Source organism: Octopus sinensis, linkage group LG6 (genome assembly GCF_006345805.1).
Source record: "Octopus sinensis linkage group LG6, ASM634580v1, whole genome shotgun sequence".
Classification (NCBI taxonomy): domain Eukaryota; kingdom Metazoa; phylum Mollusca; class Cephalopoda; order Octopoda; family Octopodidae; genus Octopus; species Octopus sinensis.
This window is the reverse complement of record NC_043002.1, coordinates 45,444,210-45,460,612: the sequence shown is the minus strand read 5'-3', so window position 1 is coordinate 45,460,612 and position 16,403 is coordinate 45,444,210. Positions and strand designations below refer to the sequence as shown.

Sequence of the window (16,403 nt, the reverse complement as noted above, 5' to 3'; positions counted from 1 at the left end):
GCAGTTTTATATATCAATCTATCTTTTATTGAGACTATTTTCTCTTGAGATATGTGAAGTTTATTGAGGCAATGTTACTTACAGAAAATTCCAATTCTACTTTTTGGTAGATATTTAAGATTATTATTGGAATAACCATGAAATTGAATTTCACAGTCAAAGGGCTAAAGAACAAATTGACTTTAAACTCCCATCCATCTAAAATCAGATTATTATTGTTGCTATAATCATTTAATTTCAGGTATGTCTTAACATTGGTTGTTGATGGCATGAGGAGTGTGAAGAGTTTTCATTTTGACAAAGCTGCTTCTAGTGTCCTTACTACATGTGTAAGTTTTCTTTCCTTGTGTTTTACTTTGCATTTAGTTTCTAAACAGTTTTAAACAAATTCTAATGCAAATGAATCTGAGGTATTGACTGTAGTATACAGCAGAAATTATTGAGATGATAGCTGTTTTTAAAGAATCTATTTGGTGAGAAAGGATCTTAAGACAGGCCTTATAGAGGGGATGACTGAGATTTATGGTAGTCTGCTGTGCTTGAGAAGATCCATCAAGCTAAGTAAAATTGTAGCTGTTCTTGCATACAGACATGTTCCCTGCATCCCTCTTCAGCTAATTGATCCTAATCTTGCGGGCTTGTGAGTACTAGTGCCACGTAAAAAGCACCTGTGCTAGTGCCACATAAGAGCGCCTGTGCCGGTGCTGCATAAGTGAATCTGGTACATTCTGTAAAGGGATTGGCATTAGGAAGGGCATCTAGCTATGGAAACCATGCCAAAACAAATATGGGACCTGGACAGCTCTTCAGTTAACCAGTTCCTGTCAAGCCATCCAACCTATGGCAGCATGGAAAACAGACATTAAAGGATGGTGATGATGATGAAGATAACTGAGTTGTAAAGAAAAAAAGTTGTTTTTTTTATACTTAGTGTAGACTGGGCACGTGTATATATTCTATTGTTCAGTCATGTCCAAACTATGTCTGATTGTTAGTAAGAAATTATTAACTTGTTTCAAAACATTATCCATGTCATCAAAGTAGTGACTTAAGAGAAATAGTAGAGAAGTGTATGCCTCATTGTGTTTAGTCTTTCCTCTCTATGTTTTTTTGTTGAAATACTGTTGGGGTTGACTTTTCCTCTTGGTTTGATAAAATACTCAATTGTGTAGTTGGATTGATTCAGTTGATTATAACTACTCCCCCATGAAAATGTGCCTTGTGCCTATGTAAGAAAACTATATATTCATACGTTTATTTAAAAATATAAAATATAAAAAAATTTTTTTTTATTCATTTTACACAAAAAGAAACTACTTATTTTGTTGTTAATTTTTAAAAATATCTTTTGACCATTTTAGGTCCTAAATGAAAATCTTGTGAGTGTCAGTTTGTACCTTATACTCACCTAGATTTGCTAACATAAGTACTGGTAACACATTGGGGGTGCATTCAGACCTTACTGAATTTAACTGTCTACTATCTCAAAAGAAATCAGTTTGTCAAAATATTCTTTTTTATTTTATTTATGACAGATGTGTCAGTGTGAAGAAGGATATTTATTTTTGGGGTCACGACTTGGTAACTCTTTACTTTTGAAGTACACGGAAAAAATGCTTGAAGCTTCTGTCAATAAAATTGATGCTGATGGTAAAAAGGTGAGCTGTCACTTTTATCTAGCCATAATCTGTTTAAAGTGAAGCTATTAAATCTTTGCTTTCCTTTTATTTTCCTTCAAATGTCATTGCAATATAAAGGTTATTGGTTTTTTTCATTTTGTTTTTGTTCCAGAGTGATCCACCTTGTAAAAAGAAGAGGACCGACAATTCTGAAGTCATGGGTAAGTTGACTGCTAAGCTCTTTGCAATTTGTTTAGATAACATTTAAGAAGAGACTTCCTTGTCATTATTGCTTTACAGAAGTTCATCATCATCATCATTTAGCGCCCGTTTTTCATGCTGGTATGGGTTAAAGAGTTTGACTGAAACATGTTAGCTGGAGCGCTACTCCAGGTTTCAATCTGATTTGGCATGATTTCTATGACTAGATGCCCTTCCTAACGTCATCCACTCTAAGAGTGTAATAGGTGCTTTTTACATGCCACCAGCATGGATGCCAGTTACCTGACACCGGCATTGGCCACAACTATGATTTCATTTGGCTTGATGTGTTTTCTCAAGCATGGCATATCACCAAAGGTCTTGGTCACTTATCATCTCTGTGAGGCCCAATGTTTTTTATGTGCCCCCGGCACAGGTGCCTACTACATGACGCTAGCATCAGCCATGATTATGGTTTCACTTGGCTTGACAGGTTTTCTCAAGCATGGCATATCGCCAAAGGTCTTGGTCACTTGTCATTGCCTCTGTGAGGCCCAACATTTGAAGATCATGTTTCACTACCTCATCCCGCATCTTCCTTGGCCTACCTCTTCCATAAGTTCCCTCTACAGTTAGAGAGTTAGAGATTGGCACTTTTTTTACACAGCTGTCCTCGTCCATATGCAAGCTGTCCATATAATATACTTAGCTGTTAAAAACTGCAATATGTTTCAGATCTTGGCAAAATGAAATTGCCTCAGAAGTGATCATGAGAGCAACAAATACGTAATTGTAGCTTAGTGCTTAGTTATAACTTAGCTTTAGGTTACTGTGTCACATCCATTGCGGAATACACATCTGTTACTCACATGATCATTTCTGGTGCAATTTCATTTTGCCCAGCTCTGTAGTATATTGTGTTTGAAAATAAAGGACATTGCTTGCATTATGGTGACACTCGTCTACAACTGTCATGTGATGTCAAGGCAAAGAGGCAACAACAGACATGGACATACACATATTCATATGTATTCAACAGACTTCTTTCAGTTTCTGTCAACCAAATCTACTCACAAAACTTTGGTTGACCTGGAGCTATAGTAGAAGACACTTACCCAAAGGTGCTCTGCTGTGGGACTGAGCTGGGAATCATGTGGTTGGGAAGGAAACTTCTTTTAACACAGCCAAGCCTGTTTTTGTATATAGAACATATTTACTGACAGGTTAGAAGAATGACACAACCTAATGGAGAACCAACCATAAAATGAAGGCAGTTTGGGATGTTATGTCTGCCTGAATATCACAAAACCTATCAATATTTTATTAAAATTTTTATTGTTTCTTTCCATTTTCTGAAAATGTATTCATCATCATCATCATCGTTTAGCGTCTGCTTTCCATGCTAGCATGGGTTGGACGGTTCAACTGGGGTCTGGGAGGCCAGAAGGCTGCACCAAGCCCAGTCTGATCTGGCAGTGTTTCTATGGCTGGATGCCCTTCCTAGCGCCAACCACTCTGTGAGTGTAGTGGATGCTTTTTATGTGCCACTGGCACAGGTGCCAGATGAGGCTGGCAAATGGCCACGATCGGATGGTGCCTTTTATGTGCCACAGACATGTTCGGATGGTTCTCTTACGTACCACCAGCACTGGTATCACAGCTGCAATTTCCATTGATGTTGATATTTCCATTCTTTAATGTCTGTTTTCTATACTGGCATGAGTTGGACAGTTTGACCAGAGCTGGCAAGCGGGAGAGCTGCATTAGGTTCCAATCTGATTTGGCTTTGTTTCTATGGCTGGAAATCTTCCTAATGCTAACCGCTTTACAGAGTGTGCTGGGTGCCTTTTATGTGGCACCAACATGGGAACTTTTACATGGCTTTGGTATGGGTGCTATTGTGTGGTGCTGGCACAGAAGCTTTTCATGTGGTGCCAGTGCAGGTGCTTTTACATGGCATCATCACGGTTCTTTTAGGCCAGTCTTCTTCAGCAGTGGGAGCAGCATTTCTTTTGTGGTGGATGGGTCTTCTTGCATACAGCAAGGTACTAGATATCTTGATCCTTTGTCTTTGTATATTTTTGAAACATGGTTACTACCAACATTTATTTGCGCAGTTTAACAGAAACAGTTTTCTTTCTTTTTTCACAGCCTCTGATGTATCACAAATTGATGATCTTGATGAATTAGAGGTGTATGGTGAAGGAGATGCCATCAGTGGAACAACCATTACTTCATTCACTTTTGAGGTAATTTACTTAATTCATTTCCATGTATATTGTTTACTGTCATCATGTTGTAATTTAACACCCCCATGTCATCCTTGATCTCACAGACCTATGCTTAAAGAAAATTCAGTCGTGATCATTCCATCTTGAATATTTTGCTGGACACTGTGTATTGAGGAGTACATTATCCAATGTGTCCTGTCATTTATTTAGAATAATAGGGTGTGAATTGAGGGAGATTTTGGTGCTATTTCTAGCAGGTTGAGTGTCCACTAAGTTACACCCCCTTAGGTTTGTTCTATATATTCTCAAAAGTCATTTTATTTACCACTGATTTTGAGTAATAGTTCATGAATTTAGCTAAAGAGCTGTAAATTTCTATTCCTTCTAGCAATACAGTAGTTTTTTTTACTTTAACTCTTTAGCACTCAGATTACTCTGCCAAATGTAATGCTTATTTATTCACATTGTTTTGAATAAATCATGTATTATCTTGTAGCTTTGGGATTTCATTGATGTGATTGTTTACTTTTAGAATGACATTGTAGGATAGATGTGAGAAGCTGGATCTGGTCAGCTTGAACATAAAGCAGGTTGAATATTTTGGCCAGATATGGCCAATTTAAATGTTAAGGGGTTTATTATCTTTTTGTTATCCTATTTCTGTCAAAATTTTGAAGATACTCTTTCTTTTTCTCATTTTACTCTCTTTACTCATTTACTTGTTTCAGTCATTTGACTGCGGCCATGGAGCACTGCCTTTAGTTGAGCAAATCAACCCTAGGACTTATTCTTTGTAAGCCTAGTACTTATTCTATCGGTCTCTTTTGCCGAACCGCTAAGTTACGGGGAGGTAAACACACCACCATCTGTTGTCAAGCGATGTTGTGGTTACAAACACAGCTACACAAACATATCCACACAAACACACATAAATATATCATCATCATCATCATCATCATCATTTAGCGTCCGTTTTCCATGCTAGCATGGGTTGGACGGTTCAACTGGGGTCTGTGAAGCTGGAAGGCTACATCAGGCCCAGTCAGATCTGGCAGTGTTTCTACGGCTGGATGCCCTTCTTAATGCCAACCACTCCGTGAGTGTAGTGGGTGCTTTTTACGTGCCACCCGCACAGACAGAGCTGGCAAACGGCCACGAACGGATGGTGCTTTAACGTGTCACCGGCACAGGGGCGAGGCGAGGCTGGCAACGGACACGAACGGATGGTGCTTTTACGTGCCACCAACACGGGGGCCAGACAGAGCTGCCAAACGGCCATGAAACAGACAGGCTTCTTTCAGTTTCCACAGCTTTGGTCGGCCCGAAGGTGCCACGCAGTGGGACTGAACCTGAAACCATGTGGTTGATAAGCAAGCTACTTACCACACAGCCACTCCTGTGATAATGAAGAATTTTGTAAAATAACTTTGTCATTATTAAGCTAGTGTTTGGATCATAAATTAACCTGAAATTTTGATGGAAAACTTTGATTTAGATCACTTTAGGTCAGGAAATGTGTATCAGGATGTGGCTTGAGGTGGTTTGTTATTAAAAATGTTTGAGCCGTTGTGTATGTTTCTCATGTGCAGAGAAATCAGTATTCATGTTGTTGACATTAACTTCATTTGATCCTGTTTTATATGTAATGATTGTTTTTTTTCCCTTCCTGATCAAAATAGGTTTGTGACAGTATTCTCAACATTGGTCCTTGTGGAAGAATGGTGATGGGAGAACCTGCTTTCCTTTCTGAAGAGTTTTGTAATACAATAGATCCTGATTTGGAACTTGTAACAACATCTGGGTATAGCAAAAATGGTGCTTTATCAGTATTACAGGTAAGAAGAATATTCCGTTTTACAGATTTTAAAAATTCTTTTATTTGTTTCAATCATTTGACTGCGGCCATGCTGGAACAGTGCTTTTAGTCAAACAAATCAACCCCAGGACTTATTTTTTGTAAGCCTAGTACTTATTCTATCAGTCTCTTTTGCTGAACTGCTAAGTTAGTGGGGGGGGGACATAAACACACTAGCATCGGTTGTCAAGCAATAGTGGGGGAACAAACACAGACACACAAACATACACACACCCACACACATATATACACATATACATACGACAAGCTTGTTTCAGTTTGTCTCTACCAAATCCACTCACAAGGCTTTGGTTGGCCAGAGGCTATAGTAGAAGACACTTCCCCAAGGTGCCATGTAGTGAGACTGAAACTGGAACCATGTGGTTGGTAAGCAAGCTACTCACCACACAGCCACTCCTACTTTTTCTTTCTTAAATTTTGAATTTGTTGAAGTGACATTGACTCCAGACTTTTTGATCCTCCATTTTAACATTGTTGCATTGTAGCTTTGTTGTAGTTGTGAAAATTATCAGCTCACCAATAGATTGAGGTTTGAGATGTTTTACCTCTCTGTTTTAGTTCTGCCTCTTTGTCGTTGTTGCTTCGATGCTGACTTATTTGATGTGAAACATCTGAATGTTTTGCTAATTATCTGTCCTTCTCTCTCTCTCTCTCTCTCTCTCTCTCTCTCTCCTCTTTTTAAATTTATGAACATATTTCGCTTTATGTGTGAGGAGAGAAAGTGTTTATGGTGACACGTAAAAAGCAACCATGCTGGTGCCACATAAAAGCACCCGGTACACTCTGTAAAGTGGTTGGCATCAGGAAGGGCATCCAGCTGTAGATACCATTCTGAAGCAGATGTGTGGAGCTTGGTGTAGCTCTCTGGCTTACCAGCTCCAGTTAAACTGTCCAGCCCATGCCAACATGGAAAACGGATGTTTGATGATGATGATGATGATGTTTGATTATGTTAAATGATGATGTTATGTTCATGAGTGCGTGTGTGTGTGTTTGCCTCCAGTGCCAAAAACTATGGCCACTAGAACAGTTTCAATGTCCAATCAGCTGTGCTAAATCACCAGCATCCAAATAGCCATGCTTTCATTGTCTCACTCTATGTAAATTAAACTTTCATCTTCTTGAAACCATTTGGAGACTGTGGTAAATGTCTTGTTTATAAATAGTCTTTCATGGTTAAGAATAAAAACTATAATTGGAAACTGACATACTTAGTAAATTATGTTATCACGTTAATGCTACCTTATATTGGTATTAATACTTACTTTCTATGCCTTTAGATAAATGTTCCGACCTCTATGTATCAACACCAGATAAAATATATTAATGAATTTATGATGCTTATGTCAAATCTTGGCAGAAAAATATTGAAAATAAAACCAGAATCTGGATTCATAGAAACAATGATACAATCTACCAGTTGTCCACACTTGTTATTTATTTTGTTTTTGCTTCACCTTCCCAAAATCAAGGAATCTTACTCGAAGATGGTCTGTGACCTTAACCAAGAAAAGATTCTTCTCTTAGCAGTTTAGTGTTGCAAAGTCTGGAAGTAAATACTAGCATTATAAGAATCTGTGTATCAACCAAATATCATAATTACAATTTAAATAATTTTATTCTCAGTATTATTTATTTAACTATTTCAGCGGAGTATCCGTCCTCAAGTTGTGACAACATTTGAGCTCTTTGGCTGCTTGGACATGTGGACAGTATTTGGATGCAAAGCAGATTCAATAACTGATGAAGACATCTTGAAAACAGAGGTGAGTTCTTTTTGAAGAGGTTCTTTATTTTTCTTAAAATTAAAACTGATATTGATTAATTTATTATTATCTGGTAAAGATAATTTCTTATGTAAATTAGAGATTTAGGAGGACAAGGTTAGTTGATTAAATTACTCTCAGTGGTTTGATTAGTATTTTATTTTATTGTACCTGAAAGGGTGAAAGGTAAAGTTGACTTGAAACAAATTTGAACTCAAAATGTAAAGAACTAGAACAAATATTTCAAAGCATTTTATCTGAACCCTTATTTTTCACCTATTATATTAATTTTTCCTTGTTGTAAGGGATATTATCCAGCCATCTTGCATGTGGTCTACCTTTGAGTCTCCTGCTTGTTGACCTTTCCCCTAAAATCTGTCCTGTATGTCTAACCATGTGGTTAGACATCATAACCACATGCCTGTTGTACATCTCCATGTGGAGAAGTAGTGGTTTTATCTGGAGTAACTCCCTGATCTCTGAGTTGTGCATTCTATCAAGTAAAGTTATGTCACCAGTCCTTCAGAGCAATCCCCTTTTTAACCACTTGTATTTGCAGCTGTTTTCTCTCAGTTGCTACCCAAAATTCTAGACTGTAGGAAAAGTGCTGGCAATTAAACTGAACTGAAAATTGTGAGTTTGGCTTTTTCACCTACCTCCCTTCATCTTATGCTGAGTACTGAAGCCAGTGCATTGTTGCATCAGTGCTAGCCTAGCAATACTCACGTCCAATTAATCCTCTTGCCTTCCGTTGCTCATGAAAATGACCCTGAGATACTTCTTCACTTTTTTGAATGTGGCTCCACTAACATGCAAAATGCGCTGGGCAGGTTTTCTCTAGAGAAGAGATGTCTCAGTTTTTGCAACATTGATTTTCATTGCAGCCTTACTGCACTCACCAGTGAACCTATTTAGTGCATGCTGAAAATCACCTACTGATGAGATTCCTTTAGTTTCCCTCTACTAAATTCCCTCACAATGCATTATTTAGCATAGGGCTATAGTAGAAGAGAGTTACTCAAGATGCTGCACAATGTGGCTGAACCTGAAGCCATCTTCTCAACTGCACAGCCATGCTTCTGCCTTTATGTAGTGGTTAGGGCAGCGGACTCGCGGTCGTAGGATCGTGGTTTCGATTCCCAGACCGGGCGTTGTGAGTGTTTATTGAGCAAAAACACCTAAAACTCCACGAGGCTCCGGCAGGGGGTGGTGGCGATCCCTGCTGTACTCTTTCGCCACAACTTTCTCTCACTCTTTCTTCTGTTGGCCTGCTCGCTTAGCCAGCAGGTTGGCGTCATTTGAAGGCTAAAACAATGCGAAGCGCATTGGGACCAGCGATGTGTAACAACATCTGATAGCCTGGTCGGTCACGGTGATATATATATATATATATATATATATATACGCTATTATAAATTAACCCTTCAGCATTCAAACTAGCCATATCATGCCAAAATGTTCTACCTGTTTTATGTTGAGACCAACAGGAATCTGGCCTCTCACATCTACCCTATGTCAAAGATACCTGATGAAGACTGGAGAGTATATCAGCCGAAACGTTGTGTTAACAACAAACAAGATGAGGACAAATATCTGTCAATTGTAAATAATGTACATAATTCCTCATCTCTTAAATATAGAACTGTATTAATTTCTCATGTATGTTATTTCTTACCAAGTTCACATGAAATGAAGCTGGTTTTTGAAATGTATAAGATAGGAAAATTTTTTTCCATTTCATTCTTAGTTGAAAGATGAAAATGAAGAGAAAAGCGATGAGAAAAAGGGTATTGGTGAAGATGTAACACAAAAAGATGGTAAAACAATTCCTGAAGAAGATATTGAAGATGGCCATACATTTTTAATATTAAGTAAAAGTGACTCTAGTATGGTAAGTCTTTTATATTAGTTTTTTTTTTTGTCGGTTGTAATTATTTTGGTCCTATCATTTACTTACGTAGTAATTTAAATTAACTGAATTATGTTTATTTACATTTTCTCTTATCTTGTATTAATCTTTCTAGATATTACAAACCGGTCAAGAAATTATGGAACTTGACCACAGTGGCTTCAGCACACAAACACCAACTGTATTTGCTGGAAACATAGGAGATAATAAATATATTGTTCAAGTGTCTCCAATGGGAGTACGTCTTTTAGAAGGAGGTTTGTACTGTTATAATTTATAACAACATTCAGATTTTATTTTAAATATTTAAGCACATGGCTATGTGCTAAAGAAGTTTGCTTCTCAGCCATCTGATTTCAGGTTCATTCCCACTGTGCATTACCTTGGGCAAGTGTCTTCACTATAGCTCTATGCCCACCAATGCTTAGTGAGGGAATTTGGTAGATGGAAACTTAAGAAATCTCATAGTGTGTATATGTGCTTGTGTTTATTTAAATGTTTACTATCTGCTGTGAAATATGCTACAGCTGGTGATGACACCTTGTAGTTAGGCTGCAGCCAGTGAGAGTTGTTGGCGTTTCCTGTTAACAAATTGTTCACTAGATCTACACTTGGAATTTCTCTGGAATAAAAATTCTTTTTTATTTGAAAAACAGATAAGGTTTTTGTGACAGGAAGAGCATCTTGCCATAAAAATCTTGCCTCAGCTATCTCCCTGTTTAAACATTTCATTGAACAAAGGAGTTGCTGCTTGATTTTTTAAAACTGAACTGTTTAAATTTAGAATTTAGGAATTTAAATTACCTGATACCTCCTCCTCCTCCACCCCCTCGCCACGCCCTCCTCACACCCCTCCTCCGCATCCCCCTTCACATCCTTCCCCCTCTTCACCCTTCCACCCCCCCTCCTCCATCGTCATTTACCATCCAGTTTTTCATGCTTGCTTAGGTCAGACAGAATTTATTGAGGCAGATTTTCCACTGCTGGATGCTTTTCTTGTCACCAATCCTTGCCTGTTTCCAAGCAAGGTAATATTTTCCAATGACCGGAAAAAAGTTTTCATGGAACACTGAACAGCCTTGCTTAGGCACATACACTGATTCACTCACTCACATATATGCACATGTGTAATGGGCTTCTTTCTGTTTCTGTTTACCAAATCCACTCACAAGGCTTTTGATGACTTGGGATTATAGAAGACAGTTGCCCAAGATGCTGCACAGTGGGCCAGAACCCAAGGCCTCTTGGTTGGGAAGCAAGCTTCTTAACCACCCTGTCACACACACACACATGCCTGACAGTTAAATATTTAAAAAAATGAAAATAAAGCATGACTGACTTTTCTTCACTTCAGGGAAAGAATCCAATGTTAAATCATCATCATCATCATCATTTAGTGTTCATATTCTATGTTGGCATAGGTTGGACAGTTTGACTGGATTTAAAGTGTCCAAGGACTGCATTGAGCTCAAATGTCTGCTTTGGCAGGGTTTTTATGGCTGAATGCCCTTCCTAATGCCAACCACTTTACTATGTGGACTGGGTACTTTTTTTCATGTCACCTGCACTAATGAGGTCACCATATAGTATGCAAAACTGTAAGTCCTAGGAGAGGAGTGCAATTAATTTTGGCAGGACATTGGTTGGAATCATCCAATGTCAATAGACCAGTTTGTTACTCTTAGTTTGGCAGTATTTGTATTTAACACCAAATTGCTACAGTTTGAGTAATGGTAAACTGAATAAGAGGGAAAATTATTAAAAAATATTAACCCTTTTAACTGCAAAAATCAGATATATCCATTCAAAATTTCATTACCCTTATTTGCAGAAAGCTGTCTGAGGAACTATTTTTTGTTGAGATGTGTCCAGCTTATTGAAACAACATGACTTGCAGAAAATACCAATTTTATAATTTGGTAGATATTTTGTACTGTTACTGGAGTAACCATGAAATTTGATTTCACATTTAAAGAACTAATGTGAGGTTAAATAAGGAAACAGTAAAATGAAAAAAGCCCGAAAAACTAATGGGTATCTATTCAAAATGTCCCAGTATCAAATGACAGTTATAATCTTGACTGGATACTGACTGAGTCAGCAAATTTAGCAGTAAATGCTATTACAAAACTCAGTTTGAGTTAATTTAAGAAAATTCTGTTGAAAGGGTGCTCGCTAATTTCAGAATGCAATATACAAAATGTGTAGCCATCAACCATACAACTGCATTTAAGGAAATAAAAGTTTCAGATTGTCAACATAACTGAACAGAAACAACTGTTGGAATATATTGATTGATGTAATTTTCCAACTTTTCCAAACTTCCCTGAGTATCTCTATTTCATTTTTGATCACTAGAATTCTCTCCCTTACCTTCGAAAAATTGTGACTGGCGTTATCGATTTGTTAAAGTTGAATTAAAATTCATCGTCGTCATATCTAATTTTACATGCTTGCCATGGGTCAGAAACTTTGAATCAGATTTTTCTGTGAATGGTTGCTCTTACTGTCCTCAACCCTTACCTATTTCGAAGCACAGTAATATTTCTCTTAGTCTATCAAACAACAAAAAGCCTGGACATACTTTTATGGAGAATTGTAAACAATGGTGATTCTTGGATTATGGTCAACATGCACACGAAGAGAAGAATACACACTCACTCCTACTTACAAATTTCTTTAATTTAAAATCCTTTAATAATTGCCTCCTTGATAGCCTTACAACAGAAAATACGAAATGGTGTTAATGGTAGTATAACTATTTATTTCAACTGATGCTGTGAAAAATCACACACATTGATTTTATGTTTCTAGTTAAAGTGCTGTTTTAGTTAAGTTATATCTAGTCTCAGTTTTGTTGTTGATATTTCATTGTTCCTTTCTTTCTTGTCAATTCTTTGCGAGTTTATAGGGTTTTCTCATCACTTTTACTGCTTTTGTGGATTCCCATGATGCTCTGTTACCATTCAAATCCGTTTTTATGAATTTGAATTGGGAACATGAGTCATAGCGAATCTTTCATTTGCTGATTACACAACTATAGATGCCACCCCTATGGATGCGTTGCAATTACTCTCTCTTGATAGAGCTTGGTGATTCTGACCATTGGTCTTCTAGGATTCCTCCACTCAGCATCAATGTAAGAAGCACCATTGCCTCAGTTGTGCTCTTCCACTACCTCTTCACAATCCACTATGTTGCAGTCCCATGACTTCAACCTTGTCACTTGATTATTCCATAATATATGCATATGTTGTTTTATGGTATATACAAGATTTAGTTCTTTTTTGTCCGGTTGCACACAACTACCTTATCATGAACCAGACACTCTCGAGGAGATTCATGAACCAATGACAAACCTCTATGTGACTGTGTATTCTGATAGAATTAGCAGCTAAATCTCTTCGAATCACATCATATTGTCTTAGAAAAGGACATATTGGTTAATGTAGTCTGAGTGTCAATAATCACAACTGGAATATCTTTGATCATTGGTCTGCTGAGTTAGGTTTGATCTTGGGTTTAATAACAACTACCTTTTGAAATTGGTTTCTAGTTTTAGTCATAGTGATTGCAAATCTATTTAAATTTCGTACTTACTGAAGCTCTTCACACCTTAAGGAGGTCAGCAATGACTTTTCTCCACTGTTCTGGACTGTTTTTTCTGCTTCTCATCAGTTAGATTTTTCACCAGTGCTGATGTCATGAAAAATGCACCTAGTACACTCTGTAAAAGTGGTTGGCATTAAGAAGGGCATCCAGCTTGTCAGTTTATGTTGAACCAACACATACTGGCATAGAAAAAGGGATGTTAAATAATGATGAAATACTTTAGATCATTATTTCTTCCATAGTAACTGTTGTAGGATATCTTATAGAAACTTGAATAAATTGAATTATAAAAAAAAAAGATGATAAATTATTTGCAGTGTGTTGTCTTGGTAAAAACAATCTTAAGACTTTCACAAAGATAAAAAATCTCACTTATACTGTTAATGCTTATGGGAGATTTAAACAAAAAATTTAGGCTAAAATAATTTTATGATTTGTTTACTTTTAATATTCATGAAAATTTCTTTTACAGTTAAACAACTGCAGCATATTCCCATTGATGTGGGTTCACCTATTGTTCACTGCTCTGTTGCTGATCCTTTCTTGTTGGTTATGAGTGAAGAAGGCCAGGTGGTATTATTGTCCCTAAGAGCTGACAACTTTGGTAGTGGTGTCCGACTTGCAGTTACCAAACCACAGTTACAACAGGTAAAGAATCATTGTCAACATCATCATCATTGTTGTCATCATCATCGTTGTCATCATTATTGTTGTCATCATCATCATCAACATTTAGTGTCCATTTTTCTGTGCTTACATGGATTAGATGAAACTTTTTGAGGCAGATTTTCAGTGGTTGGATGCCCTTCCTGTTGTCAACTTTCTCAGGTTTCCAAGCAAAGTAATATTTCCCCATAGCTAGACATGTTTCTCATGGAAGACTAGAAGCAAACATCGTAGCTTGTATGATGGTGATGCTCCCACACAGCCTTCTCATGATGTCTAGACAAGGGTACACACACATACGTATGATGGGCTTCTGTACAGCTTCCATCTATCAAATTTAATTCACAAGGTATTCGTCAACCCAAAGCTATAATAGAAGACACTGGTTCAAAGTGCCAAACAGTGGGTTAGAACCTGAAACTACATGGTTGAGAAGGGAAACTTGTAACCATGCAGTCATGCCTATACCTATTTCATTTTCCTTTCATTTTTTCCTTTTCTTCACTTTATTTTCTTTCTCCCTTTTGTCCTTTCTTTTCTTTCATTTTAATTTATATATAATTAAAAATCTGGAATTTCTACTCTTGAAAATAATAAAAATGCTTTAACTGCAAAAACAATGTATTATAACTATTTCAGAAAAACAAAATCATCAGTTTATGTGCCTATAAAGATCTCAGTGGGTTATTTACCACAACAACGATCAAAGCCGATACATATTCTGCAAACCCACTGGAATTTACCAAAGTACACAAAATACCAGAAGAACGGGTATCTAGTAATCTCACTTGCAGGTAATTACTTGATTCTCTATTTTTCAATTGTGGGGTTTTTTCACTCTGTCCTTTTTTTGAATGGTCACATAAAGATTATTTTAGTTTTAATGGAAATTTTGGTTTCAAATTTTGGCTCAAGGCCATTAATTTCAGAGGAGGAGGTAAGTTTATTAAATCAACCCCAGTATTCAATTTGTTTTTGTCAGTATTTGTTTTACTGACCCTGAAAGAATGAAAGGCAAAGTCAACCATGGCAGAATTTGAACCGACCTTGTGTCAGCATTTGAAATTCATGTTAAAATCTTGGTAACTAATCCTGAATTTTAATGCCATTGTAAAAGAAATTCAAGTTCTATTCTTAATCAAATGTTTTCTGCTTTTTGGTTACTCAGTGTAAATTTTGTTGTGCTTTGAATTTGAGCATTTGCATGTATGTGTTGGAATAAATATGCCTCTGTTGGTGTGTGTGTGTGTGTGTTAACATGTGCTTTTGTGTGTTTAACATGTTTGTGCATGTGTGTTTAAGTGAATGTGACCATTTATGTGTATATTCATGTGTGTATGTGTGTTTGAAATAGTACATTGAAATTTATGTGATTTACCAAAACGTTATTTTTTCCCCTATTATTTTCATGTCTGTAACCTTTTTTAAATTTTATTTCCTCTCTCTCCAGCTTCATTGATGATGAAGATGAATTACTGTATGGAGAATCTGAATCTGTGTTTGGGAAAACTGTAAACAATAGCAATAAACATGCTCCTAAACAGAGGTAATAAATCAGCAACTATTTGGAAACTTCACTTAACTGATTGAGTATATATATATCAGATAATTTCTGATAAGTCATAAACATAAGTCTGATAGACATATTCTGGGTCTCCAGAATTTATTCCTTGATATAATGAGTTTGTTGATTGATTTTTAGAATGTTGGAGATCAATCTAGCTATATCCAGTTTTAAACTGACAGCTACCTATGACAAAGCAGTTTGTCAACATAATGCTTGAATTAGCTATTCATTTACTAAGTCATTTTTCTGTCTTTAAATTTGTTATTATGCTGGACCTTTTGTCACTTTTAGAAGATAATTAGGCATCTAGCTATGTTCCCATTGCCTATATTGAACTGGTTATGTTAGAATTAAAAGCAAGAAATTTATTTAGTACTAGACTAGTATTGAAAGCAGAAATGAACATGGTATAGTCTTGCCACTAATGGACAGATGTTTCAATTTCTGTTTTCAGTAATATGCTGTGTATCTTGACAAAAGCATTCAGCTCTCACTGGCTCAATTCTCCTAGCAATAAAATTGGTTTTGTAAGGAGTACAAATCTATAACCCGTGTCATCACTATAATTACTGAGTGTTAGCATACAGTACTTATTTTGTATCTTCCCACAGGTTAATATTGAATATCAATAGTTCTACCAGCAACACATAAAAGTGTTATTTTCTTTTAGTCTTTTACTTGTTTTAGTCATTTGACAGTAGTCATGATAGGGGCACGCACTTTGAAAGCTTCAGTCAATCAAATTTGCAGTTGACTCCCCCGACTCAAGCAGTGCTTATTTTAAGCCTGGTATTTTTTCTGTCAATTTCTTTTGCTAAACCACCAAGCTATGGAAGCATAAACAAACCAATACCATTTACAAGAAATGAGAGACAAAGACATGCATGCACACACCAACATATGCGCGCGCGCACACACATACACACACACATGACTCCTTCACTACCAACCAAATT

General features: G+C 36.8%; 1 protein-coding gene across 1 annotated transcript in view; it reads left to right on the top strand.

Annotated features, from left to right (window-relative positions):
* Window positions 1–16,403, top strand: part of LOC115213147 (cleavage and polyadenylation specificity factor subunit 1) — a 106,770-nt gene that overhangs the window by 23,061 nt on the left and 67,306 nt on the right. Inside the window, exons 11-21 of the mRNA XM_029782081.2 lie at window positions 242–329; window positions 1,536–1,658; window positions 1,792–1,840; window positions 3,972–4,069; window positions 5,731–5,886; window positions 7,577–7,693; window positions 9,441–9,584; window positions 9,718–9,859; window positions 13,687–13,862; window positions 14,520–14,674; window positions 15,331–15,426. Coding sequence (XP_029637941.1) covers window positions 242–329; window positions 1,536–1,658; window positions 1,792–1,840; window positions 3,972–4,069; window positions 5,731–5,886; window positions 7,577–7,693; window positions 9,441–9,584; window positions 9,718–9,859; window positions 13,687–13,862; window positions 14,520–14,674; window positions 15,331–15,426 — 1,344 coding nt within the window. The remainder of the gene's footprint in view (window positions 1–241; window positions 330–1,535; window positions 1,659–1,791; window positions 1,841–3,971; window positions 4,070–5,730; window positions 5,887–7,576; window positions 7,694–9,440; window positions 9,585–9,717; window positions 9,860–13,686; window positions 13,863–14,519; window positions 14,675–15,330; window positions 15,427–16,403) is intronic.